Source organism: Equus quagga, chromosome 7 (genome assembly GCF_021613505.1).
Source record: "Equus quagga isolate Etosha38 chromosome 7, UCLA_HA_Equagga_1.0, whole genome shotgun sequence".
Lineage (NCBI taxonomy): Eukaryota > Metazoa > Chordata > Mammalia > Perissodactyla > Equidae > Equus > Equus quagga.
In genome coordinates, this window is record NC_060273.1 from 442601 (window position 1) to 468243 (window position 25643).

The window sequence follows — 25643 nt, forward strand, 5'->3', positions numbered from 1 at the left end:
GACAGGAGCACTTGCTGAGTCTGAGGACTGCGTCTCCAGCCAACAAGGCTCTTCCTAGGCTCAGAACAATGAAGGGGAGGGACCCCAGCAGACGCGGCAAGTTCTGCCCATAAGGAGGCTCTGGCAGCTTCCAGAGGCTCAAACAGGCCCACATGGAGCATCGGGATGGCGGCGTCCCACTCCTTGGCCCCGGCAGGAGGGCCACGGGGCTGGGGCAGTGGCCCAGGATGATTTCCAGCCTACAGCTCTGTCTGCAGAGCCTGTCGGGGTGCAGCCTTTCAGGCAAGAATGCTTTCAAGGTGCACACCGCACTCCCTTCTCAGCCAGCTACAGAGGCTTCTTAAGATGAGGGAGGGCTGAGCAAGAGGGACGTGGGGCCCCTAGCACAGGAGGGGCGCCGGAGGCACACGTGGGGTGGTCTGAAGGAGGCGTGTGATGCTGTGGAGAGGTGAATGGAGCCATTGGTGTGCGGGAGATTGAAGAGTGAGGGGTTGCCAAGTGTAGGAAATCTTGTAGGGGAAAGGCAGTGCTGCAGTTGAAATGTGCTTCAGCCACGAGAATACTCACGTGGTCAGTGACGTAAGCACTGCAGAGGCCTAGCCAAACTTGAGGGGTGCGGGGGGCGCTGAATTCACATTTTTCACCGTAAGAAGCCAAAATGTAACGTGCATTTGAAAAGCCAGGGAATAGCACCAGGAGCACGTTAATTAGACATGGAGGCACTGGCCCCCCAAAAACACCCAAAGCTAAAGAGCAGAGAGAAGGGTTTCTGGAGCAGGGCGGGGTGGGCCAGAGGGGCGGGCTGCCCTCTTCTTCCAGGCCTTGAGCGCTGACTGTTTGAACTACGGGCCTGTGTCTGGTAACTGTTTAGTTTGTTTTTTCCCTCCTTGCTCTCAGGGGTCTAGCTTGGGCCAGGGGTCTAGCTTGGGCCAGGCGTCAAGGGGTATCCCCATAACAGATAAAACCCCCAGTTCTCTGTCGTGTGCACAGCAGTGACAAGGGGAGAGGCCGGGGGGCGCGCTGCCCCTGCACAACCTGGAGTGGAGTTTTGCGGGCGGAAGAGTCCCCTGTCGGGTTGGTTAGTGTTCCAGAGAAGAGCCCTGCAGGGGCGTTCCCACAGCCGCTCGGAGCGGGCCGCCGCATAGCCAGCGGTGCCCCTCCTGAGAGCTGCTCCCCTGCCCGCCCCCGGCTCTGCCCGACCTGGACAGGGGTGAGCCCAGACGCTTCTGCTGCCCCAGCCTGTTTATCCTCCGATGAGTGTAGTTACCTACGTGTGGCATGGAGCTGTCTTTAGTTACTTTTGTATGTTCTGTTTCGTTTCCTCGGTGTGTTTGCGTAAAGCTGGAATGTATCCACTTGACTGTTTTTCTCAGTATTCTCATGTGCATTTTAAGATTTTACTGTCTTTAAAATAATGTGGAGACAGCTCTGTGGATATACTAAAAACCGCTGAATTGTGCCCTTTGAGTGAGTGAGCTGTGCGGTGCATGCATTACATCTCCATAAGGCTGTCAACAGAGTGACATGGGGAGTCAGAACTGCAGTGTCCCCTGAAGCAGCTGGAGGCACCCCGGCCCCAGACTCCGCCCACCACACCGAGGAGATGTGGAACTTGTTGGACAGACGCAATTTGCCCAAGTGCCTGTGACGACAGATGCAGGGAGATGCACTTCTGGTGCTGGACATGACCCATGTCCCTTTCCTCAGGCACGTCCAGAAGAGTGAGCCAGATGAAGGACACAGCTGGTGATGTCTCAGCACCTGTTCCTGAAAGACAGAAGTGGGTTCCTGCATGTGATTCGAGCCTCTTGTGGGACATGTGGAATGACCTTTTCCATTAACACAAGCAGGATGCTTTTTTTTTTTTCAGGAAGATTAGCCCTGAGCTAACTACTGCCAATCCTCTTTTGACTGAGGAAGACTGGCCCTGAGTTAACATCCCTGCCCATCTTCCTCTACTTTATATGTGGGACGCCTACCACAGCATGGCTTGACAAGTGGTGCCATGTCTGCACCCAGGATCTGAACTGGCGAACCCCGGGGCCGCCAAGAAGCAGAACGTGCGAACTTAACCGCTGTGCCACCAGGCTGGCCCAAGCAGGATGGTTATTTTTTTTTTTTCCTCTTTCTCCCCAAAGCCCCCCAGTACATAGTTGTATATTCTTAGTTGTAGGTCCTTCTAGTTGTGGCATGTGGGACGCTGCCTCAGCGTGGTTTGATGAGCAGTGCCATGTCCATGCCTAGGATTCAAACTGATGAAACACTGGACCGCCTGCAGCGGAGCGCGCGAACTTAACCACTTGGCCACAGGGCCAGTTCCCAAGCAGGATGGTTTTATTCTAGAATTTTCTAAGCCCTCCTCCCTAAATCAGGGACAATTAATCAGTTTGTCATCACAGGTGATGATCTAGGAAGCTATTTGTGTATTTCAAACAGAAAAACAGACTCCAAATGAGCACATTCACTATTGGAAAACTCCTATATTATTTAACCTACCTGTCTTACTTTCCAGTTTGTTTAGAAATAAGCATACTTTGCCTTGTAAGTTGCCCGAAAAGTAAACATTAGATTTACTCGAATGACTTCATTTTTCTCCAGCAGGATCCAGTAATTCTGGAGTGGTCAAGGTGTTTAGGGAGATAGCGAGTCTTAAGCTTGTGCTCACACAGCCAGCCAATTTTTAAAAACTAAACATTTGTCCTCATCCAGAGGGACCTCTGCACAGGGTCTTGAAGCTTAAATTGCCAAGCAAATCCCCTGAAAGGTTAGTTGTCAGAATAGTTGGTGTGAAGCAGACCTGCTCAGCGTTAAGAATCTGTCTGTGGCGCTCTCTGTCCAAGTCGGGAGCCCAGCCGGAGCATGCAGCCCCCTGCAGGCGGGGGAATGCAAGCCCAGGAGGTGGCTCTTCCCCGGTTTGTCTCAGACCATTACAGATGCAAGGTCACCTCTGCTCATGGGAAGCTTGGATCCTCTCGCTTCCAAAGGCCCTGAGCACACAGCGTGGCCTTTCTTCATTTTTTTTTTTTTTTTTTTTCCTGATCTGAGAACTCAAACCAGTGCCCACTCTGGTGAGCACACAGCTTTTCCAGGTTTTGTATTAAGCGTGTCACTAACATAATTGATCAGACTTCCTTGCATTTCTAAGAATCCTCCAGTTGGCTTTGTTAAAATGAACCGGCCAGCAGAGTGCCCCCCACTCAAGCATATCTACTCTTTACAAATATTAATATCAAGAATTAAGCTTCCAAGTTCAACCTCGAGTAAATGACTCATGATTCCTGCTGCTTGTGGGATGTGGAACTGTTATTTTCAGGAGAACGTCACAGAAAGATCAGGATTTTCACTAGTGACTTAGCTGTGTGCGAAATACCTTATTTGTTAGTAGAAGTTGTTCGCTGTGATGGAGGGGAAGCAACAGTGTTGCATCAGCATTGATACATTTGCAGCTCCCTTCTTGCCACGTCTGTCCACATCCCTAACTTCTGATGTGTCTATCTGATGCTTTACACAAATTCTTAACCCACCTGTTGTGTTTAGATTTTGTAAGAGTCATTTTATCTGACATTCTTATAATTACTGTGTGATCAGCAAGATTCCTGTTAGAATATTGCTTTCTAAAAAAAGACTAACATGGTGCTGAAAGGTTTGAATTAATACTCCCACTGCCTCCCAAAAAACGTGGAAATTCAGTATTGTTTTTTCTTTTGTTTTTTTTTAATGCTTATTGATGGGGATTCTCTGACCTGACCTATCCCGTCCACCCCTCAAGTGTGGGGACAGACTTCCGGAGAGGAAGTGCCTGAGTCTTGGCGGAGTCCCGGCAGAGCTGGGTAAAACCGAGGATGGCCAGGGCCCACCTCGAGCTGGGCCTCTGGAGATGGGAGTCAGTCCCAGAAAAGAGGGAACTGAAATGTCCCATCTATTCTCTTTCCTACTGCTTGCCTAAAGGTGAGTAAAGGGTTTTGTGCCACGTCAGAGGTTGTTTCCCTCCTTGGATCGGGTTTTTACTCTGCCAAAAAGCTATTAATAAATTACATGAAGAGAATGGAGACCTCAGAGTAACACAGAAAATTTGGGATTTTATGATAATCGAGAAGATTTAGATTTATATACCTGAGGTTTCTTTTCTTTTCTTTTTTTGGCGTGGAAGATTGGCCCTGAGCTAACATCTGTTGCCAAGGTTCCTTTTTTTGTTTTTGTTTTTGTTTTGTTTTGTTTTTTTCCAAAGATTTTATTTGTTCCTTTTTCTCCCCAAAGCCCCCTCGGTACATAGTTGTGTATTCTTCGTTGTGGGTTCTTCTAGTTGTGGCATGTGGGACGCTGCCTCAGCGTGGTCTGATGAGCAGTGCCATGTCCGCGCCCAGGATTCGAACCGACGAAACACTGGGCCGCCTGCAGCGGAGCGCGCGAACTTAACCACTCGGCCACGGGGCCAGCCCCTGTTTTTGTTTTTTTTTTTTGAGGAAGATTAGCCCTGAACTAACTGCTGCCAATCCTCCTCTTTTTGCTGAGGAAGACTGACCTTGAGCTAGCATCCATGCCCATCTTCCTCTACTTTATATGTGGGACGCCTGCCACAGCATGGCTTGCCAAGTGGTGCCATGTCTGCACCTAGGATCCAAACCGGTGAACCCTGGGCCGCCAAATCGGAATGTGCGAACTTAACCGCTGCGCCACCGGGCTGGCCCCCCTGAGGTTTCTTTTGTTTTGTTTTGTGTTTTTTGCTGAGGAAGATTTGCCCTGAGCTAACATCCATGCCAGACTCCCTCTATGTTTTTTTTTTAAAGATTTTATTTTTTCTTTTTCTCTGCAAAGCTCCCTGGTACATAGTTGTATTTTTTTAGTTGTGGGTCCTTCCAGCTGTGGCATGTGGGACACCGCCTCCACATGGCTTGATGAGCGGTGCCATGTCCGAGCCCAGGATCCGAACCAGCGAAAGCCTGGGCCACCAAATCGGAGCTCGAGAACCTGATCACTCGGCCAGGGGGCCGCTCCTCCCTCTGTTTTTTACTATGCGGGCCACCAGCACAGCATGGCTGATAACAGAGCGCTGTAGGTCTGTGCCCAGGAACTGAGCCCAGGCTGCTGAAGTGGAGCATGCTGAACTTAACCACTGGGCCACAGGGCTGGCTCAGAGGTTTTTTCCAATTTAAGTCAATTAAAACCCTCAATTAAAACTTGTTTTGTTTTATATGAAGGAATCTATCTAACATGAAAATTTCTGTCATTTTAATACTATGGCAAATATGTCCTTCCACACTCATTTTTTTTGCTTTTCTGTGCCTTCCCCCCCCCCCCTTTTTAGTTTATTAGCTTATATAATTTGGTGCTTTAAAAAATCTTACTACTGGGGCCAGCCCGGTGGCGTAGCAGTTAAGTTTGCACACTCTGCTTCTGCAGCCTGGGGTTCACAGGTTCGCATCCTGAGCATGGACCTACATAATACTCATCAAGCCATGCTGTGGAGGCATCCCACATATAAAATAGAGGAAGATTGGCTCTGTTGTTAGCTCAGTGACAATCTTCCTCAAGCAAAAAGAGGAAGATTGGCAACAGATTCTAGCTCAGGGCCAATCTTCCTTACAAAAAAAAAAAAAGGGGGGGCTGGCCCAGTGGCACGGAGGTTAAGTTCGCATGTTCCACTTCTCAGCGGCCTGGGGTTCGCTGGTTCAGATCCCCAGTGCGGACATGGCACCGCTTGGCACGCCATGCTGTGGTAGGCGTCCCGCATATAAAGTAGAGGAAGATGGGCACGGATGTTAGCTCAGGGCCAGTCTTCCTCAGCAAAAAGAGGAGGACTGGCAGCAGTTAGCTCAGGGCTAAGCTTCCTAAAAAAAAAGACAAAACTAAAATAAATAAAACTTACCATTATGGAGATTTTCAAGCATATACAAAAGTAGAGACAATAGTATAATAACCCCCTGTGTGCCCATTGCTCTGCTAAATTGTTAGCTTGTGGCAGTCTTCTCCCCCCATGAGTGTTTTAAAGCAAATCCCAGACATCTTATCATTTTATTCATTGCTATAAACATTTCAGTATGTTTTTTTAAAAAATAAGGATTCTTTTTAAAAAATTACATACCGTTATCACATCTAAAAATAATTAAAATAATTCCTTAATGTCATCAACTGCTTTGTCAGCACCACTCCAAGGTGATGGATGCTGACATCTTGCTGTATTTGCTGTGGTTCTTTAAGAAATAGCTCGCTTCAGTGTGGTCGTGGCCTCCCCCACCCCTTCTCCTTTCTCGCCTCTCTCTTGCCCCATCCCCCAGAAGAAACACAACCTTAAACTCATACTGAAAATCATAGCTCTGTCTGTTGAAAACACTCCAGGCTTGGGGCCGGCCTGGTGGGGCAGCAGTTAAGTGCACACGTTCTGCTTTGGCGGCCCGGGGTTCACCAGTTCGGATCCCGGGTGCAGACATGGCACTGCTTGGCAAGCCATGCTGTGGTAGGCGTCCCACGTATAAAGTAGAGGAAGATGGGCATGGATGTTAGCTCAGGGCCAGTCTTCCTCAGCAAAAAGAGGAGGATTGGCAGCAGTTAGCTGAGGGCTAATCTGCCTCAAAAAGAAAAACCCAAAACACTCCAGGCTTATTTCCAACAGTGTCAGTCAAGAAACGGAGCATATATATCTTCCCGTCTCCTAACTGCTTACAAACTTTAAAATTATAACACATTTAGTCTTTTCTAATTTTACCAAAATGACTTAGTTTTTGTTCTTACCTGAGATCTAAGTAAGGAAAGTTGGAAACGGTGTCTTGAGTGTGGGTGCTGTCCGGGATACCGTTCCAGGCGCAAAGGCAGGTGGACGGTCTGCACAGAGGGCTCTGGGTGCCCCGGGCGCTGGCTGGGCGCTTCAGGTGGGTTCCATTCAGCGTGCACAGGCTGGTGCTACTCAGGACTGCTGAGAGGACTTCCTAGAAGCAGCAGGGAAAGCCCACTGTATAGATCTTTAGCTGCTTTATAGGTGCTCTTAGGAAGAAGTGCAGGTGCTATAAGGTAGGCGAGCTGCAGGCCTCAGTGTTGTGTTCAGAAATGATCTATAATCAGTCTTCTGAGAGTTCCTCCTCTCCCTGCCCCCTTGTGCCCGGTGTGAAGTTTATGAATAGCTAAGGGGGCCCCCAGGAACATTTTGCTTATTATCACCATGGCTCGTCCTTTTTTTTCTTTCCATGGAATACCACAGTTTGTTTATGTGTCCTTACGTTGATGGACTCTCGGGTCATTTGCAATTTTTTTGGCCATCACAAATAAAGCTTCTATGATCATTCAAGTCTTTTATGGACATATACTTGCACTTATCTTGGGTAAATACCTAGGAGTGAATGACTGGATCATGTGCTAGGTGTATGGTTCACCTTTTAAGGAATTTCCAGTTTTCCAAAGTGGTTGTATAGTTTTACGTTCACAACAGCAGTGCATGAGAATTCCAGCTCCTCCACAGCCTCCCAAGCTCTGTGTGTAAACGGGATGGCCATTCAAATAGCTGTGCACCTCACTGTAGTTTTAATTTGCGTTTCCCTAATGACTAAAGATGTTGACTTGAATCCTTTAAATCCGCTGAAACTTGTTTTATGGTCCAGGATATGGTGTGTCTTGGTAAATGTTCCCTGTGCACGTGGAAGGAATGAGTGTTCCACTTCCTTTGGCCGTCGTGTTCTGTAAATACTGGTTAGGGTGAGGCCCTTGCTAGTATCCCCGTGGCTTTGTTGAAAACGGCATAATCAGCGTCTGGTGGTAACATCAAGATAAAGAAATGGGGGTCGTTTCTGCCTGCAAAGTGCTGTGCTCTCGGCGTGATTTCTGTGACCGGTGCTTCTGTGGTTGGAGTGAACTGTGGTTAGAGGACCCGTCCTGGTTTTTCTCTTGCAGATTATCCACATCTGCAGCAGAAGCAGTGTAACTTGTTAGTAAATTTCTCATATTCGAATAACCCTGTGGAGCCAGCTCAGTCCCTCTGCCCCCGGGTGCGGCCTGGTTTCTCTGCCGTGCTGTTCCAGTGCCTGACTGTGCCCATTTGCTGGATGGGGTGCTGGCTGGCTTTGGCTGCTCTGGTGTCTGTCTCTCAGCTTGGTTTTCTAGCTTTGCTGGATTTTGCAAGAAAGGGCAGGTTCTTATTTTTCAAAGTCTCGTTTTTTTCTGAAAGCCTCTGAATGGAGTACTTTGGGCTTGGAGAATGAGAACCACCCCCAAATCATCAGCAACATGAAAGTTGATTTATTCTCCAAATTATAAAGAAAATATAGTTAAAGTGGACTTTAAAAAATAAATACTTTGCGGGGCTGGCCCAGTGGCATAGTGGTTAAGTTTGCGCACTCTGCTTTGGCAGCCCCAGCTTCCCAGGTTCAGATCCCAGGTGTGCACCTAGCACTGCTCGTCAAGCCACATAAAATGGAGGAGGACTGGCACAGATGTTAGTTCAGCGACAATCTTCCTCAAGCAAAAAGAGGAAGATTGGCAACAGATATTAGCTAAGGGCCAATCTTCCTCACAAAAAAATAAAAAAATAAACTTTGGAAAAAAAAGTTTAAAAAGTTAAAAAATACTTTGATTCATCCTTGCTTATTCTAACATGGTTACATATAAAAGCGCCTACTCCTAGCTAATGATTTGTTTCAAAAGCATTGGGTTAATGTTTCAGAGTGAACAACTTGGTACTTTGTATTCAGTTAGTAGCTTCTTGTTGAAATCCTCAGGAATCTTCAGGACACAGAGGCGGCTGTGAATTCTGGGTTAGGTAACTCTTAGGTGCCCGGCAAGCGTCTCACTAGACAGCATGTGCTTTAGGAATGAAGGCTCTTGTGAGATGAGTAGGGAAGTGTTGTACAAAGAACTCCCATTCTGTTGTTTCAAGAAGTCAGCTGACGAGTGGACCTGAGAGCCTGGTGTCTCAGTAACACGCAGGGCCCCTCGGGGGACGGGTGGTGGGGGACGGGGAGACGCCTCCCTGGCTCGAGAATCCTGGGCTGTGGGGTCAGTCAGCTGGAGCTGGTCCTGTTCCAGTCTGGTTTTATGTTACCTGTCGTCAGCAGATGGTGGTGGGGGCTGAAGGTGGCGGTGTCTGCCCACCTGCCTGGTGGACAGGACGCCAGGTGGGTGTTTGTGGATGGCATGGGTGAATGGGTCTGGCCTCAGACAGGGGTCACGCCCGCTGATTCTCCACCTTTGAAACGCCCTGTCTACACCCCATCCCTAAGTATTCACATGCTCCAACCCTCCTGCCTTTTGGGGCTTCCTGTGTGGTCGTTTCCTCCTTTTGTGGTCTTCTCGTTCGCTCCCCATCTTTGCTCTCTTTCTTTCTTGCTCTTCTTTCCTCTTTTTGTCTTTCTCTCTCTCTTTAAGGTTTTCATTATGGAAAAGTTCAAGCCTATACAAAAGTAGAGAGACTAGTGAATGCCTCCCCAGGACCCCTCCCCAGCCTCGGCAGCTCTCAGTCATGGCCAGTTGGTCACATGTATGTGACCATGTATGTAACGTTCATGTATGTGTTGCATGCTTCCATCAGGAGCAGGTGGTATCTGTCTTTTTGTGCCCGTAGAGGCACCAAGGTCCTTGATTGTGTCCATTACTTCATTGGGATTGCAGGATGGTGAGGCTCCAACCCCAGCATCCTTCTTCGTTTACAGTCCCAGCTGGAATACTTCCCCTCATCTACTGCTGCTTGCCCACGTTGCAGTTTTTGTGGGAAAGGCAGGCTGCTGTTGATTCTTCCCTTTGTGTCAGTTTCCACAATGATAAAGTTCACTAGTGTTCACTAGTGTCTTGCAGTGATGGCCAGGTATTCTTTGACTGCAGCTGTGCCTCCGTGATTTGCTGTGTCTCAGCCCACGGTACTTCTTATTCTCGCCCCTGTGCGTCCCATCTCGTTTTGGGCTGTGCGAGCCTCTTCAGGTTTCTGAGCTCTTTCATGTGGCCTAATAAGTCTGTGAGAGCTTCTTTGCCATCAGGCGTGAGAAGATGTTCTAGGCTCACCTTGTATTTCTCCAATATCCTCGTTCCTTTTAATGGGAAATGGAATTTAAATACCACCACCTGGGTGCTGGGCGTGCTCACTGTTAGTTGGACAGAATTGAAAAGTTTTTGTTTTTAATACATCATGAGTGAGACTTCATGGTGATACTTAAAATTCAAATTCCGGGGATAGGTGTTTGCCCAGCTTCTTCTGCCTTACATCGTTTTTGCCTTTTTCAATTATGTTGTGGATCCCAGTTCTCAACAACACTTTGAATGATGGAATTAGGATATTCTTCATTGCTGCGTGTTGCTACCGAAAAGTTGAATGATAATCTAATTTTCTTTCATAAAGTCACTTGATTTTTGCGTAGCTATTCAAAGAATTTTTTTTCTTTTCCTTTGAAGTCCAAGAAATTCTCCAGAATAAGTCTTGGCATAGGTCTTTGGGGGTCGGGAGTTGGTATTCTTAGATGCCTGATGTATTCTTTCAATATGCAGTTAAATTTTTTTTTCTTAAACATTAGCAACTGAGCTAATGTCTGTTGCCAATCTTCTTTTTTTTCTTTCTTCTTCTTCTCCCTAAAGCCCCCCAGTGCATAGTTGTATATTCTAGTTGTGCGTGCCTCTGGTTGTGCTACGTGGGACGCCACCTCAGCATGGCCTGATGAGCAGTGCCGTGTCTGCACCCAGGATCTGAACCGGCGAAACTCTGGGCTGTGGAAGCAGGGCACATGAACTTAACCACTCGGCCATGGGGCTGGCCACTAATTTTTTTTTTATTTTAGGGAAATTTCCTTAAATATAGTTTTAATATTTGCTCTATACCTTTGATTTTTCTTCTCAAGGACTTCTGTTATCCATATATTAGATCTTCTTTGCCTTACTTCAATATTTGTCACTTTCTCTTGAATCCTTTTTTTTTTTTTTGTGAGGAAAATTGGCCCTGAGCTAACATCTGTTACCAATCTTCCTCTTTTTGCTTGAGGAAGATTGTTGCTGAGCTAGCATCGGTGCCATTCTTCCTCTATTTTGTATGTGGGATGCCGCCACAGCATGGTTTGATGAGCGATGTGTATGTCCGTGCCCAGGATCCGAACCCGCAAATGCTGGGCTGCCAAAGTGGAGCACGTGAACTTAATCACTACACTGCCGGGCCAGCCTCTCTTGAATCCTTTTAATCTCTCTATTCATTTAATTTTAAAGAGCTTTATTGAAGTATAATTTCTATGCCATAAAGTTTACCCATGGTGAGTATACAATTCAGTGAATTTTAGTAAATTTATAGAGGTATGTAGTCATCACCACAGCCTAATTTTACGACATTTCCACACCCCCAAAAGATCCCCCGTAGTGTTTGCAGCCAATCCCTGCTTCCACCCTACAACCCCAGGCCAGCACTGATCTGCCTTTTATCTCTGTAGATTTGTGGTTTCTGAAAATTTCCTGTAATTGAAAGAATATAATTTGTAGTCTTTTGTGTGGCTTTTTTGTTTAGCAGAATGTTTTTGAGATTCATTCGGGTTGCAGTGTGTGTCAGTGTTTCATGCCTTCGGGTGGCTGACTGGTAGTCTGTTGTGTGGGTAGACCGCATTTTGTCCGTCCCTCAGTCAGTGGACATTTGGGTTGCTTCTGCTCTTTTGCCGTCATGACGTTTGCGTACACATCTTCGTGTGGACATGTTGTCCTCTATCTTGATACTAAGAGCGGAGTTGCTGTGTTGGATGGTGAGCTTAGGGTTAACTTTTTGAGAAACTGCCCAATGGTTTTCCAAATTGGACAGACCATTTTATATTCCTCCCCACAATGGACAAGGCTGCCGTTTCTCCACGTCCTTGCCAGCACTTACTGTTCTGATTCCGAGTGATGCCTCATTGTGGTTTTAATTTGCGTTTCCCTGAGGACTTACGGTCTTGAGCTTCTTTTCAGGTGCTTATCAGCCATTTGTGTATCTTGTTTGATGAAACGTCTGTTTCAATCTTTCGCCCAGTAAAAAAACGTTTTCTTGTTGGTCTTCTTGTTGAGTTGTAAGATTTCTTTGTACGTTCTGGATACAAGTACTTTATCAGATATATGATTTGCAAATATTTTCTCCCAGTCTGTCTTATCTTTTAGTTTCAGTAGTGGTACTTTTTGAAGCACAGAAGTTTTAAATTTTGATGAAATCCAGTTTATTTTTGGAAATATAAATGTATCTTCTTTCTGAAGAGCTTCCTTCTCTGTAACATCCATGTGTGAATGACCCTGCTTACTTTGGATGAATTTTGACGACCAGGAGGACTCTGCACAGCTGGGGAAGCCTGTCGGATGAAGGGGCGGGTCTATGCTGTGCCTAATTATCTGGATACTGGTCAGAATAATACCGAAAACTCTGACACTCTCTTCACAGTCGAGAAGCGTGGCTGTGGACTTCTGAGGGCAGGGTCTGTGTCCGTGGTTCACGGCCCCAGGTGCTGTTGGCAGCTTCTTCCCATGATGCCACCTGTTCTCTGAAAGGAGGGAGTTGGTGGCCATCAGGTCAGAGGAGCTGGTGGCTCTTCCTGTCAGCACTGCAGCTTGCCAGGGGCTACTTTTCCAAGTGTGGTGAAGGTCAAATGAATGACCCTCCCACTCCAATCTTGTAAAGGCTTGGGTAACATATTCGCACTTGCAATTGCAGGTGAAGGACTTAACAAAACACTTGGACCCCAGCGGGCTCGGCGTGGTCAGTTTTGAAGACTTCTACCGAGGGGTCACGGCGATCAGAAACGGAGGTGAGTCACCCCTGTGTGTTTCTGTTGCCTCCCCTCCTAAGCTCCAACGCTGGCCTCCCTTCTCCCTCAGCCTCCCCTGTGCGTGAGCCTCGCTCCTTAGACTCCTTTTGCCAAGTTTAACATCTTCCCTTCTCCTTGAAGCCCTGAATAGCCTGAGTTTCAGGATGCTCTCTCTCCTTTCCTGTTCACTGCTCCTCACACACCTGCCTTCAGAATTGACTGACTTGGCGACTCATCCATAGTGTTAGAAAGCTACTCCCCTATCCCCAAGGTTTTTTTAATGAAAACTTTCAAGCACACAAACTGAAAGACTGACCCAGTGAGCGCCCGTGTGTCTGTTTGCCATCTGCATTCCACGGGCAACATTTTCCTGTCTCTGTCTATCCTCCTGTCCGTCCAGCAATCCGTCTTATATTTTAGTGGGATGCATTTCAGATCAGTGTGCTCCCATACGCTTCACTCTGAACACATCAGCATGTGTGTCAATCACTACCTCACATTCTGTGTTTGTTTCCCATCTTTTTTTGAGTAAAAATTTACCTACGGTGGAATGCACAAATCCTAGGTGTGCCATTCTGTGAGTTTTGACAGGTTCTTGTGCCTGGTAATGTCAGTCCCTATCAGAGGATTCTCGGCACACAGACAGTCCCCTCCTGCTTCAGTCGTCCCTTCCCTCCTATGGGCACCTTGTTTGCTGCTTTCTGTCGGCACAGATCAGTGTGACCTCTCGTGGACTTCGTGTGAATGAGACCTGCGACCTGTGTTCTTGCGTCTGGCTTCTCCCTGTGTGTGGGGTCTTGAGCTTCACCCTCGTTGTGTGTCGGGAGCCTGTCTTTCTCTGCAGAGTATTGCTCCATGGGCGCTTGTCCCACGTTTTGTTTATCCATTCCCCAGATATGCACACTTGTTTGGGGCTAGTACATTTCCAGCTTGAGGGTTTGTGGATAATGCTTCCAGTGACGTTCGCATACAAGTCTTTGTGCGAACACGTTTTCATGTCTTTGGGGGCTGTGCCTAGGGGTGGGATGCTGGTCGAGTGGGTGTAAGCTTAGTTTCTTACAGAACGGCCAGATGCTCTTCAAAGTGACCGTGCCATTTCGCACTCTCACCAGTTGCCTGCACACTGTCCTTTCAAATCAAATTCTGGAGCTGTGACTAGACCTCCCCTTCCCATTCCCCATCTTCAGTCAGGTGGTGTGGGGGTGTCTGTGGTGGGAAGCCTCCAATCGCAAGCTCTTTCCCTCCTTCCCGCACCTCGCTGGACAGAGAGAGGGACAGGCAGACCTTGGCGAGACCCACAGTCTTTGAGTGGGGCTGGGCCATGGATCCCCTTGACCCTGAAGTCTTAGCAGTAGTTGAAGGTAGAGTCACCTCTTTTGTCTGTCCCCTTCCCAAAATTATTGCCCCACAGTGTCACATAGGGGCCAGGCTTCCTAAAACACCAAGCCCCCGATGGCCCTGGGGAGCTTTCTGTGTGTCCTGACCTGAGTGTGCCCGTTTGTTCTTTCAACAGTCAGTCCACGCGCACACATGATGAGCACCAGTGTGGCCCAGGGACCCCGTGGTGAATGGACAGCTGGGTTCCTTGTGCATACTGAGCATGTGCTGTATGAGGGAGTGGGCGGGAGAGGTGCTAGCAGTGTGGCAGGTGGGGGCTGAGCTGAAGAAGCAAGGACCAGCTCCGAGGAGGGCCTGCTGGAGCAAGGCCTGGTCCAGGTGAGGGAGTGGCCCTGAGGCCTGGGTGAAGAGCGCGGGCATGTGAGGGCAGAGGCTGCAGGCCCCAGGGGCTGTGGGGAGGGTGCAGCCCCCTTCTAGCTACGGGGGCCTGCAGAGAGACGCGCAGAGCCAGTGGGCAGGAGCCCCTCGGGGGGAGGTACCGGCCGGGGCTGGGTGAGCTGAGCGATGCCATCTTGGTGTGGGCTGAGGACGAAAACCCTCAATGACCTCTGAGTTTCCAGGCTGAGAGTCAGCAGGCTGAGACTTGCACATCTGTGTCTATATCCGTATGGCTAAGAAGTTGTAATTCTTAAAGGGTTTTTTCAGGTTAGGTATACAATTAAAACACAAAGGTTTTAAACCTTCACCCTTTTGCACAGAGATTTTTGTGGTGACTTCCTGCACATTTTGGCTTCTCCTCCACCTCCAGCGCCTTTTGGCGGCTTCCTGAGGGGGGCGCCCTCTCTCGCCCCATGGTCGGCACTTGTGCCAGGCCTTCCTCCCTCAGGGCCCTTCCCTGGGCCGCTGCAGCTGTGCCCAGGGCCCGGGAGATGGCTTTGCCCTCCAACAGCTTCCATCCGTCAACCTCGGGAAGCTCTAGGTATAAGCTTTTTTCCCTTAGTTTTAAAAATCTAGTATGATTTCTTCTTTGACTCATCAGTTATTTAAAAGTTATCCTAATTTCTAACTGTGTTTTAAAATCTCGTCCTTAATTTCAAGCCTAATTGTGTGTGATGCTCAGAGGATGGCATTTCTGATGTGGATTCTTTGATCCTCGTTGACTGTGATCAGTGGTCTGCTATGTGGTCAGTCTTTCCGTGTGTGCTGTGTGTGCTCGGCAGCGAGCTCACTGTCTAACTGGGGCACGTGGGCAGGCGTGTGCCCCACTCGAGACTCCCCATGTGCGTCTGCTTGACCTCAGTCACGGGGAGGAGTCGTGAGTCTCCCGGGCAGGGGCAGCGTTGCCAGCTTTCGTTTCAGGGAGCTTCGTTTCACCTCCACTCTCATGTAACAGATCAGCCAGGCTTAAGCTTCTGGTCGACAGTGATGGAGCCCAGTGAGCTCCATAGCTGGAGGGTCGTAGAGGAGCCCTCGCTGCTCTGCCTGAGGGCCTGGGGGGAAAGGTGACAGGTGCGTGGAGGCCAAGCCCCAGACCCAAGGAGGCAGTTACTGTTGCTAGGAAAACAGGGAGCCATAGGGAGGCAAGACATGCTCCTGAAGTCCTTCTTGGCCCAGGAATGAACGATATTTTACACAGTCATGAAAATTAAACAAATTGAGTATTTATGTAACCAAAGATTGGGACTTACCATTTTGGAAGATTAGGGGAGGGTAGTTAGGGAGGGGTGTGCCAAAATCCTCAAGTACCATACCAGGACGTCAGTAGAAAGTTCTAGGATTCAAGGACTCATAGGAGTCATGTAGAAGCATGGAGAGATATAGGACAACAAGCTGAGGGGGCGAGGGCTGCCGTGCCGGCGTCAGCCTGTTGGCACTGGCCGTTTTCCAGCTGTGGGATGAGCAATGGGCGTTAAGTGAGCCAATAGCTGTAAGTGCCAGCTGTTGGGACTGTCCCTCTTGTCGCAGACGGTGACCGTTTCCCTGGGTGACTGCAGAAATTCAGGACGCTGACCGCTGTGCGCAGGCTGTGTGACCTTACGGACAGAGGGACCATAGTGTCAGCGTGTGCTCTGGGCCTAGAACCTGAGGGCTGGCAGGGCTCCTCACTTTCTGGCAGGTCGAGATGGCTGCCTCGGGCTCCGGCGGCTGAGGAGCCTGATCCCTCTGAAAGGTCTAGCAGGGAGCAGTGGGGAGTGGCCGGGCCCGTGGGTACGGGCAAGGAGGAGCCCAGGGTCCTTGCCGGCGAGAAACAGCGCTGGGGCCATTGATGTGGGTCTGAGGCCCTCTCCGAGCCAAGTCCCTGATTCTGTCGCCGGCTGCTGGCTGGTCTGTTCTGATGGGCCACGGTTAGTGCCAAATGGAGCCAGCTCAGCTGTAGCGGTTCCCAGGGGCGTGACCTGGGAGGTCCCAGCCCTTGGCCTCAGGAGTGGCGTGTGCTCCTGGAAAGCCCGGGCAGGCGCCATCCTGTCTCCTGGGCTGGTGATAAAGCTTTATTACCCCTTGGGAGTAGAGCACTCTGGCTGTGGGCCTGTGGGCGAGGGAGGAGAGCTGGTGGCTGCTGACCCCTGTGGCCATCTCATGGGTTGCATGTGTCTTGAACTTGAGGAACTTAAGGAGTGTGTAGGTAGCGAGAGAAAATGGTCCTCTGCGAATGGCCTGTCTCCTTCCCTAATGATTAACTATCCACCATGGGGCACTAAGGGGCCTCCGCCTGCACCCGCCACCCACCCTCTCTCCTTTTTGGCTCTCCCACTGCAGCAGGGGCGCCCTCTGTCCTTCCAGGGCTGGCAGATGGGAGCCCCACACATGACCGTGGGGGCTCTGGGGCTCTGCCTGTGAGGAGCTGGCCAGGGCCCTTCTGTCGCCATCCAGAGTTCGCTCCAGCTGCTGCTGCGTGTGGGCTGCCTCCTGGCCTGGCTCCCCTGGCCTTCTCACCTGGTCTCTCCCCATCCCCACAGCACCTGGTCTGGCTGTGGTCGCTTAGTTCTAAGTCGGGAGCAGCCCCCTTGATGACACTTGGCTAAAGTTCTGCCTCGGGCTGGCCCACACACACTGGTAAGCCCCATGGGGGTTGTTTGAGTGTCATTATTTTTGCATTCTTTTTGATAAATATTCCCACTTTGATTTAATTAAAAGTGCAAACCTCCCAGCCAGTCCTGGCATTCACAGGGATGCTCCAGGAGGTGGTGCTGTGTCTTTCCAGTGGCCAGAACACCCTGGAATAGAAGTGTCCCCAGAGGGCAAGGCTCGTTCTCCACGTGACGCCACATCGTGGGGTACATTGCAGGTGGTGTCCCCTCGGTCCCGAGTTTGGCCTGCGCAGAGCAGACCCCTGCTGCTGAGGTGAGGTGGCGGGCCCTGGACACTGGGGGACAGTCTGCCGCTGGGGTTTCTGGTCGAGGGGGCTGTGGGCAGGGTTGGTGACCCACCCTCCCTCCTTTTTGGCTTTGCTGGGGCCCGGGCAGCAGATGGGGCAACAGGGTCCTTGAGTGGCCTGGCTCGGGGGAGCTGCACTGATGAGAGCTCGAATCAGGCTGGATGGAGGGGCCACAGCAAAGAGGGTCACAGCTGAGACCTGTGCGGGCCTGGACCATCCCAGGCTCCCAGGACCCTGCGCAAACGGGAGTGCAGAATCCCCTGCCCTTGGGAGTGGGCCCTCTAGTGGAGGACAGCCCACAAACAGAGGGGCCGGACAGCTAGAAGGGGACAGGAGCTCAGGAAGTGGTGAAGCTGGGGGTCAGGGGGCCTCCCTGAGAAAGTCTGGGAAGGAGCAGCAGGGTCCCAGGGGGAGGCGCCTGAGGGGCAGCCGGCACGTGCAGGGCATGGGGAGGCCAGTGGGCAGGTTGGGTGACCAGTCAAAAGATGGAGGTGAGGGCAGTGGGCTGCAGCTAGGCTGTGGGCGCTGTGGGCGCTGTGGGAGGACTTGGCCTTCTCAGCAGGAGGCCTCAGGGTCGGTCCCCAGGCTCCTGGGGGCTGGTGTGTGGGGCGGCCTGCAGCTCCGCGCCTGCTCGGCAGCACTGTCTCTTGGAGCCAGTGGGCTTGGTGGGGCAGTGCTGCCTAGTGGGCTCAGGCAGCTGGCTTGGCTTGGCTTCTTTGGTAGTTTGACTTTGTCACTTAACTTTTGTTAGTAAAGGAGGGTGAAAATGACATGGAATAAAAGCAAGTCAGAGATGGTTTTGAAATGGTTGTCTCGCAGCATTTGGAAGCAGCACGACTGCCCGCGCTGCGTTCCCTGAGGTTCACTTCGGGTCCTGCCTCCACTGTGCATGCTGGCCGCACAGCCTGTCTGTCTGTAGACTGACTCCGCGTCGAGGAGCGGCACAGCAAGCAACACGCGTCTTGACCCAGTTTGCAGGAAAGTGCAAGGAGATTCTTACTGCCTCAGCCAGAGGCCTTGTTTCAGGAATAGAATGAGATAGGGAGGGAATTGTTACAAATAGGCCACTGTGCTGGCTCACCCCTCCCTGCAGGCTCTGCGAGAATAAGGTAAATGCACATTAAAAACTTCCCCTTAATTGAAAATTGTTTTGGTTCTTATAGAGAAAACTCCTAGAAGAATGATGTGTAGTTCCCATCGAGAGTGTAACAACACCAGTCACATTCGTGTCTCCCTCTCTGCCGTGCGGGGCAGACTCCTGGAGCGTTTACCCCCACTGGGATCTGAGCACGTGTCCACTGTGTCTGAAACCATGGGCTGTGCTTTGAGAAACTGAATTCTTTTTTGTTTAAGATTTTTTTTCTCCCCAAAGCCCCCCGGTACATAGTTGTGTATTTTTAGTTGTGGGTCATTCTAGTTGTGGCATGTGGAATGCCGCCTCAGCATGGCCCGATGAACAGTGCCATGTCCGCGCCCAAGATTCAAACTGGCAAAACCCTGGGCTGCTGAAGCGGAGCGTGCGAACTTAACTACTTGGCCACGGGGCCGGCCCCAAGAAACTGAATTCTGTGTTTCAGTTTTGGGAAGTGCAAGCAAGACTGTTAACATTCAAAAGGGGAAAGATAGGCCAAGGACAGTCTAGTCTTCTATAAAATATGCGTGCGGCCTCAAACAGCACTGGGGTAATTGGTCCTCGCCCACTCCCTTGCCTCAGAAACCGGGAACTCTGTCCACAGCAACCCTCTCCCCCGTCAAGGAAAGCACATGGAGTCCTGCTGAGGTCCATCTGTCCCGAAGGCCCACACCTCCCACGTGGGCATCCCAGCGCTGCAGCCGGTGGGCGGGCAGCTAGTGCGGGTCCAGAGGGCAGGGCTGCTCCACTCTGGGTCGGGCCTGCCGTGCCCTGAGGCTCCTTCACTCTGGCCACAGTCTGACCCCCTCAGATACAGTCACGTTCCCAGGGAAAACAAGAGAGAACAGTAGCAACGAAAGTGCCCACGGTTCTTAAAACAAAGGCCCAGCAGCGCTGCATTGGCAGCGGCGTCTGATAACACTGGGTCCTGAGTGTTTGAGTCGCACACTTGTTGAGGGGAAGCACCGTTACTCTGTTTGAACTGAGAGAGCCCTCTAGAAACAGGGCAGACAGCTGCATCCGGCTCTTGCTCTGTAGGGAGGGTCTTTCAATGTCCGTGCTCCCTTCCCGGTCACCCAGGCTGTCGTGGTGACCTCAGACCCTGACCCTTCAGAACCCAGCAGGGGGCTGTGGTGGCAGACGACAGAGTTTTCCCCACGTGTCCAGATGCCAAAGAAGAGTGTCCTGGACGAGGAAGCCAGCGTTGACCGTTTCAAAGTGCTTTCCCAGGAGGTCCAGGGGAGCTTGCTGTCCCATTTGGCCTGAAAAGACTCCACTTCACTTTTTGAATAGGCGATTGATGTTATGTTAGATTGTGTGGGGTATGCCAAATGAGTAACTGACATGTCCCAGTGCCTGATATATTTTAGACAAGCAGTCACTACTATGATCCATTTTCTGCTCACGATGCTCCACACCCAGTGTGTGGGTCTTCCTCACCAAGCAGTTCTCCAGTTCTCTGTGGACGCCACCGGGTGTCCTACGATTTAATTCATTGTGATACCAAATGCTGGAGTTAGCACAGACCCCACTTCAGGTGCCCTGGTCACCACACTTGACTGCCAGTCTGGGTTCCCATGACTCTTCCTCAGGTTGGGTAATTTGCTTGAATAGCTCACAGAAGCCAGGGAAACACTTTGCTCACTGTACCAGTTTATTATCAAGGCTATTATAAAGGCTACAAGTGAAGAGCCAGATGAAGAGGTAAATAGCAGAGATCTGGAAGGGTCCGGAAGGCGGGGGCTTCTGTCCCTGTGGAGTTTGGGGGGCACCACCCTCCCCGAATGTGGATTGTTCACTAACCTGGAAGCTCGCCAAACCCTCTCATTTGGGGTTTCTTATGGAGGCTCCCTTACATAGGCATGGTTGGTTAAGTCATTGGCCGTTGGTGATTAGGTCAGTCTCCAGCCTCTCCCCTCCCCAGGTTAGAGGTTCGGGGTGGGCTGAAAATTCCAACCCCTTAATCACATGGTTGGTTCCCCTGGCAACCAGGCCCCCACCCTCCCAGAGTCGCCTGTTAGTGTAAACCCAGGTCAAATTAAAAGGGGCTTCTCTCATCCCACCACTCAGGAAATCCCCAGGGTTTTAGGAGCTCTGTGCCGGGAATCACACAGAGACCGAATGCATACTTCTTATCTGACAAGATGACAGTAGTGCGACAACACCAGGAAACGTACACATCTTCCCTCACTTGCATGCCCTTTGGAACGTGCTGCACCTGGACATTGCTGCGAGATTGTGGGTGCCGGGCCCGTCCCCACAGAAGGAGGCCGCTGCTGTGGGGACTGGTCCTGTTTGAGAAGTCATGTCTCCATTGCTTTTGTCAGAATTGCGTTCTGTCCATCATGAGAAGATAGATTTTCCTTTAAACTTTTTCTTATTATAAAATTAAACGTGTATTGTAGAAGATAAAGTTAAGCAAAAAAAGAAAAGCAAAACTGCCCTTTAGTCCAGCACCAGGGACAAATGTTACTTTGGTATCATTTCTTCATACCGACGCCTCTCCAAACACGTAGAAATTTTTTAAAAACTTACGTCTGGCACCTAATGCTTTCTAGAGCCATCGGCAGTGTCACAGAGCTTGGTGTCCCACTCTTTTTCTTTCACGGTGCTGTCCAGCTCTTGGACGAATCAAACCTTTTATCGTTTGGCCTCCACAGCCCCCTCAGAACTCGGAGTGTTGTTCCAGTGGGGACCCGCCTTCCAGTCTCGCCACACCGCTTTCTTCTCGGGGGTACCCCCAGCCAGTCCGCGGCCCACTCGCTTTCACCACTCCTGCACCTCCCCTTGGCCCCCCTGGGGAAGGTCTGGGTGGCCTGCTGAGCCTGGTCTTCTCTTTGCAGATTCCGATGGCCAGCTCTGTGTCGCGCCAGCCCAGGACGAGGCGCCACCAGCCTGCTCCGATGAGTTTGACGACTTTGTCACCTTTGAGGCAAGTGGGTTTCATGGGAGGGCTGAGAAGGACTTTGACGTTGCTTCTTCCTTTAGCGCTCTAAACCCTGCTTCCCTCAGTGTCCCCAGGGCATCTCTAGAAAGCGCGTGGAGGGCCTGGCAGCGTTCACTCTCCGGCCATGCATGCTGGTGGCACTCGTGGCCGTGGTGGTGGCTGATGTGGCTGCCCCAAGTGCTGTGCACCCAAGGCCGTGGCAGGAGACCCCCTCAGGGCCTGTTGTCAGCAGAGGGATGGGCTGGCACTTGGGGCTCTCTGGTGATGTTGCTGTCACCTTCTGCCAGGCCACCGAGCAAGGCCAGAGCAGGGGACACGTCGGTTTCGTTTTATCAAATTGCAAACCATTTTCTGGGTCTGGGGACATTTCACTAGCACCTCCCCCTCCTTCATCCCCTGCCCCCGTATGACTCCAGGGCCGCTGTGGTCGCATCACCCATGGTTGTGGGTGTCTTGTCCTCTGCCGCAGCAGGGAGAAGGTCTGCGCGCACGGCCACAGGAGACGGGCTGCCGTAACTGCGTCCCCCAGCTGGGGGCAGATGCCAGGAGAATCTGAGTGGCTGGAGCTGGCGTTTTTTCTTTTCTAAAAAGACGCGAGTCACCCTGAGCATTGAAGAGCTGTTGGGAAGGCAGTGGGGACCTCTCGCCCTCGGCCTTCCGTTCGTTGCCCAGCGAGGGGTGAGGGGAACAGGTTGGGCCTGAGGCCTTACACTTCAGTCCTCTGCCCCTTGGCTCCTTTGTCAAATGAGAGGCTTCACAGAATGGCTGGTGAAAGCCCCTCTGAGCTGAGCACTAAGGTACCACCGGATTCCACCGCTTGCCCTCAGTGTCTCAGGTCCCTGCTCTGGGAAGCTGCCCCAGGCGTCCAGCAGCCTCAGAGAGTGCAGGTCCATGTCCTGACTGTCTAGCCAGCGCAGAACCCAGGCCACCTGGGAGTGTTCACCCATCACAGCTTTGTCCCAAAGTATCAGCAGACCTGAGCCCCCTGAGGGCAGGGCCCACCCGTCTTTGTCCCCCGTTTGGCTGAGGTTGGTGTCTTCATCCTGTGTTTAACCCAGGAGTGCCAGGCTCGGTCCTGGCATATGGAGGTCAGGTGCCCAGCTAGCACTTGTGCTGGCTGCGAGGCACAGTATGGCTGGGTGGGGGCCTCGGGTGTGCAGGACTGACATGTCAGCTTTCCAACAAACAGTCAGACCCCGTGACCATGAAGAGGTTGCTTTTGTGGCCTGCATAGGGCCCAGCTCCCTTCACAACGACGCGTGGAAGGCCCTTTGCGTTTTGACACACCTTGAGTTTTCCAGGAATGCATCTAGGTCAGGGGCAGAGCCGCCTTCTCTGTTCGGAGTGTCTAGGGAATTGCGTTCCCCGCAGTTGTAGTTGGTGAGTATCAGGCCCTTTATCGTGTCTCCTGGCAGAGTCAGGCCTGCGCAGTTATGTACTAGTACTCCCGCTTTATCATCCATGTCTTTCGTTTTATTCCTCTTATGTTTCTGTTAGGGCATTACATCGATTTTTTATGTTTTATGTGTAGGTGGGAGTAGTGGGTTGAATGGTGGTCTCCCAGAAGATCTGTCCACCTGGAAATGAGCTCTTGCTGGGTAAAGTGGGTCCTAAATCCAGTGATGAGTGTCCTTAGAAGAGAAGGGAGGTGACACACAGGGGAGAAGGCGATATGAGGACGGAGCAGAGGTTGGAGTGATGCGCCAAAAGCCCAGGACCCCCGGGAGCCACCAGAAGCCGGACAGGCAGGAAGGACCCTCCCTGGAGCCTCCGCTGGGCTGACCCCTTCATTTCCAACTCCTGGCCTCCAGAACCGTGGGGGGCTACGTTTCTGTTGTGTTAAGCCCCCAGTTGATGGTAATGCGATATGGCAGCCCCAGGAAACGCATTCAGTGAGTTTTGTTACTTGGGATCATAAAGAGGCATCAACACATTTGTACTGAAAGGGGCCCTTTGGTCTGAAAGGGTGAGAGCCACTGGTGTGGGCTGCCTCCCGAAGCCTGGGCTGAGCGGGCAGGGGTGCTGACCCACCCCGGCCCCTCCTGTCCTCTGCTGGTGGACCCCGCAGCTCTGGTGCTGGGCCTGTGGGGTGGGCTGGCTCCCTCCGAGTGCTTGGTGCCTCTGGGACCCCAGCGTTTCAGAGTATGAAAGGAGTGCTGCTCAAGTTTCTGGATCCTAGTTTTTTCAGAATGGAGGAAACATTTCTTTTTGAGTTTTTTTGGTCACTTTAAAAAAATTTAATAGGCTTTATATTTTAGCAGTTTTAGGTTTACAGAAAATGGAGCAGATAGTACAGAGTTCCCATTGCATCCTCCCACGCACGCTCCGACCGGTTCCCCATCACAAACGTCTTGCAGTAGGTGATGGTACATTTGTTGTAACTTATGAACCAATATTGATACTTTGTTACTAACTGATGTCCACAGTTGACATTAGGGTTCTCTTTTGGTGGTATATGTTCTATGGGTTTTGACAAACGTGTATGACATGTATCCACTGTTGTATTATCATACAGAATGGTTTCAAGGCCCTAAAAGCCATCTGTACTTCCCTAATTCTCCCCTCCCTCCCGACTAGCACCCAGCAGCCACTGATGTTTTTACTGTCTCCGTGTTTTGCCTTTTCCAGACCGTCATATGGTTGGAGTCACAGAGCGTGTGGCCTTTGCTGACTGACTTCTTTTGCTTAGATATACGTTTAAGATTCCTCATGTCTTTTTATGCTTTATAAGGTTTTTAGATGTAAGTTTTAGGGGAGTGGAAGTAGGTACTGTGAAATTTATAGAAAGATTGCTCCTTTTTTAAAAAAGCTTGCACATCATGTAATCTTAAAAAGTCAGTAAAAATATGAGCGGAGAGTGTGCGTTATCTCCAGATGTCACATGTGGAGATCTCTGCCCGTGATCTTCTGAGATAAGTAAGCTCTGTATTGGTCTTCTGGCTGGGCACACGACGTTGGTCAGGGGTACCCTGGGTGGTTAACTATGATGCACTCCTGCTCCCAGGTCCTGACGCTCCTGAGTTTCCCCTGAGCTTGTAACAGAACTCCCAGGAGAAAATTACTGATGTGGAGTTTCTGAGAAGAAGGTGAGGAGGTGAGGGGTGAATTAAGGTTTGTCCCTGGTGTTCATGGGATGGGAAGAAGCTCCTCATCTGAGACTCTGAGCGAGGCAGGGGATGAAGCGCAAGTTTCCCAGGATTTTTGGAAGGGCGGTGGGAAAGTCACGGAGAGATCAGGTGCAAACAGGGACAATAAGAAATGTGCCTCCTGTGCCTTCTTTGTCCCTCCCTCCTTCTCCCACTCGCGGCATCTAGAGAAGAGAGCTGCCTTCATACAGTGACGGGGAAATATGTCCTGTGCAAACTGTTATCAGAAAGGTTAGAAAGTCAAGAACAAAAGCTGTTTTGTTTTGAGATCTGACTAACTGCTTGTTAAACACTCAGCGAGGACACTTTCTGAACTTTGCCCCCTCCTTAGCCAGCACAGCAGAAGGTTTAATGGAGCGTGTCTGGGAGCAGGTTAAACTTTTTTCGAGGCAGGGATGTACCTTCAGGTGAACACATAGGTTTTGCAGAAACCCCAGCAGAACTAGCAAGAAGGAAGGCCACGTTGTTGTCGATTGAGAGAAGCCAGCCACTGGTCTGGGCGAAAGTCCCCATCTTCTGACACGATGGGGAGGCCATCTCCAAGAGCACTCCCTTCCCGGAGCCAGTGTGCGGAGCCAGGCCTCAGCCTGTGAGGCTGCGCGGGCCAGCGTCTGAGGGTAAGAGGAGGCTGCACCACGGAGGGACACGGGCTCACAGTGTTTCCAGCAGTCAGTTTCCCTTGGAGGGACCTTGACCTGGATGGTGGGCACCCCGGGCAGGGTTGGTCACACCTGAGTTCCTCGCTGATGGCTCAAACACAGACTTCCTTGTCTGTGCATGGGTGATCCTTGGTAAATGGTGATGGTAACGTTAACACAGAGGGAAGTTTTCTAAGATGCACTTCGATTTTCAATGAGTTCATCTTAACATGTGTCATTTCTAAACATTTTAAAGTTGATAGCATAGACTCCTGGGCTTCTGAGCAAAGCTCGGTCCAGTCGGGTGGCAGATATGAACCCATGGGGCATATCTGTGAGCTGTTCCTGTGTCTGTC

General features: G+C 50.8%; 1 protein-coding gene across 3 annotated transcripts in view; it reads left to right on the forward strand.

Moving 5' to 3' along the window:
• RAB11FIP3 (RAB11 family interacting protein 3) overlaps positions 1-25643 on the forward strand; it is an 82057-nt gene that overhangs the window by 25805 nt on the left and 30609 nt on the right. For 2 of the 3 annotated variants that reach the window (XM_046666890.1, XM_046666892.1), the window contains exons 2-3: positions 12617-12710; positions 21400-21488. In XM_046666890.1, the coding sequence (XP_046522846.1) occupies positions 12617-12710; positions 21400-21488 (183 nt within the window). Of the gene's footprint in view, positions 1-12616; positions 12711-21399; positions 21489-25014; positions 25267-25643 lie in introns of those variants that run through there. The other variant, XM_046666891.1, reaches the window with a different exon arrangement.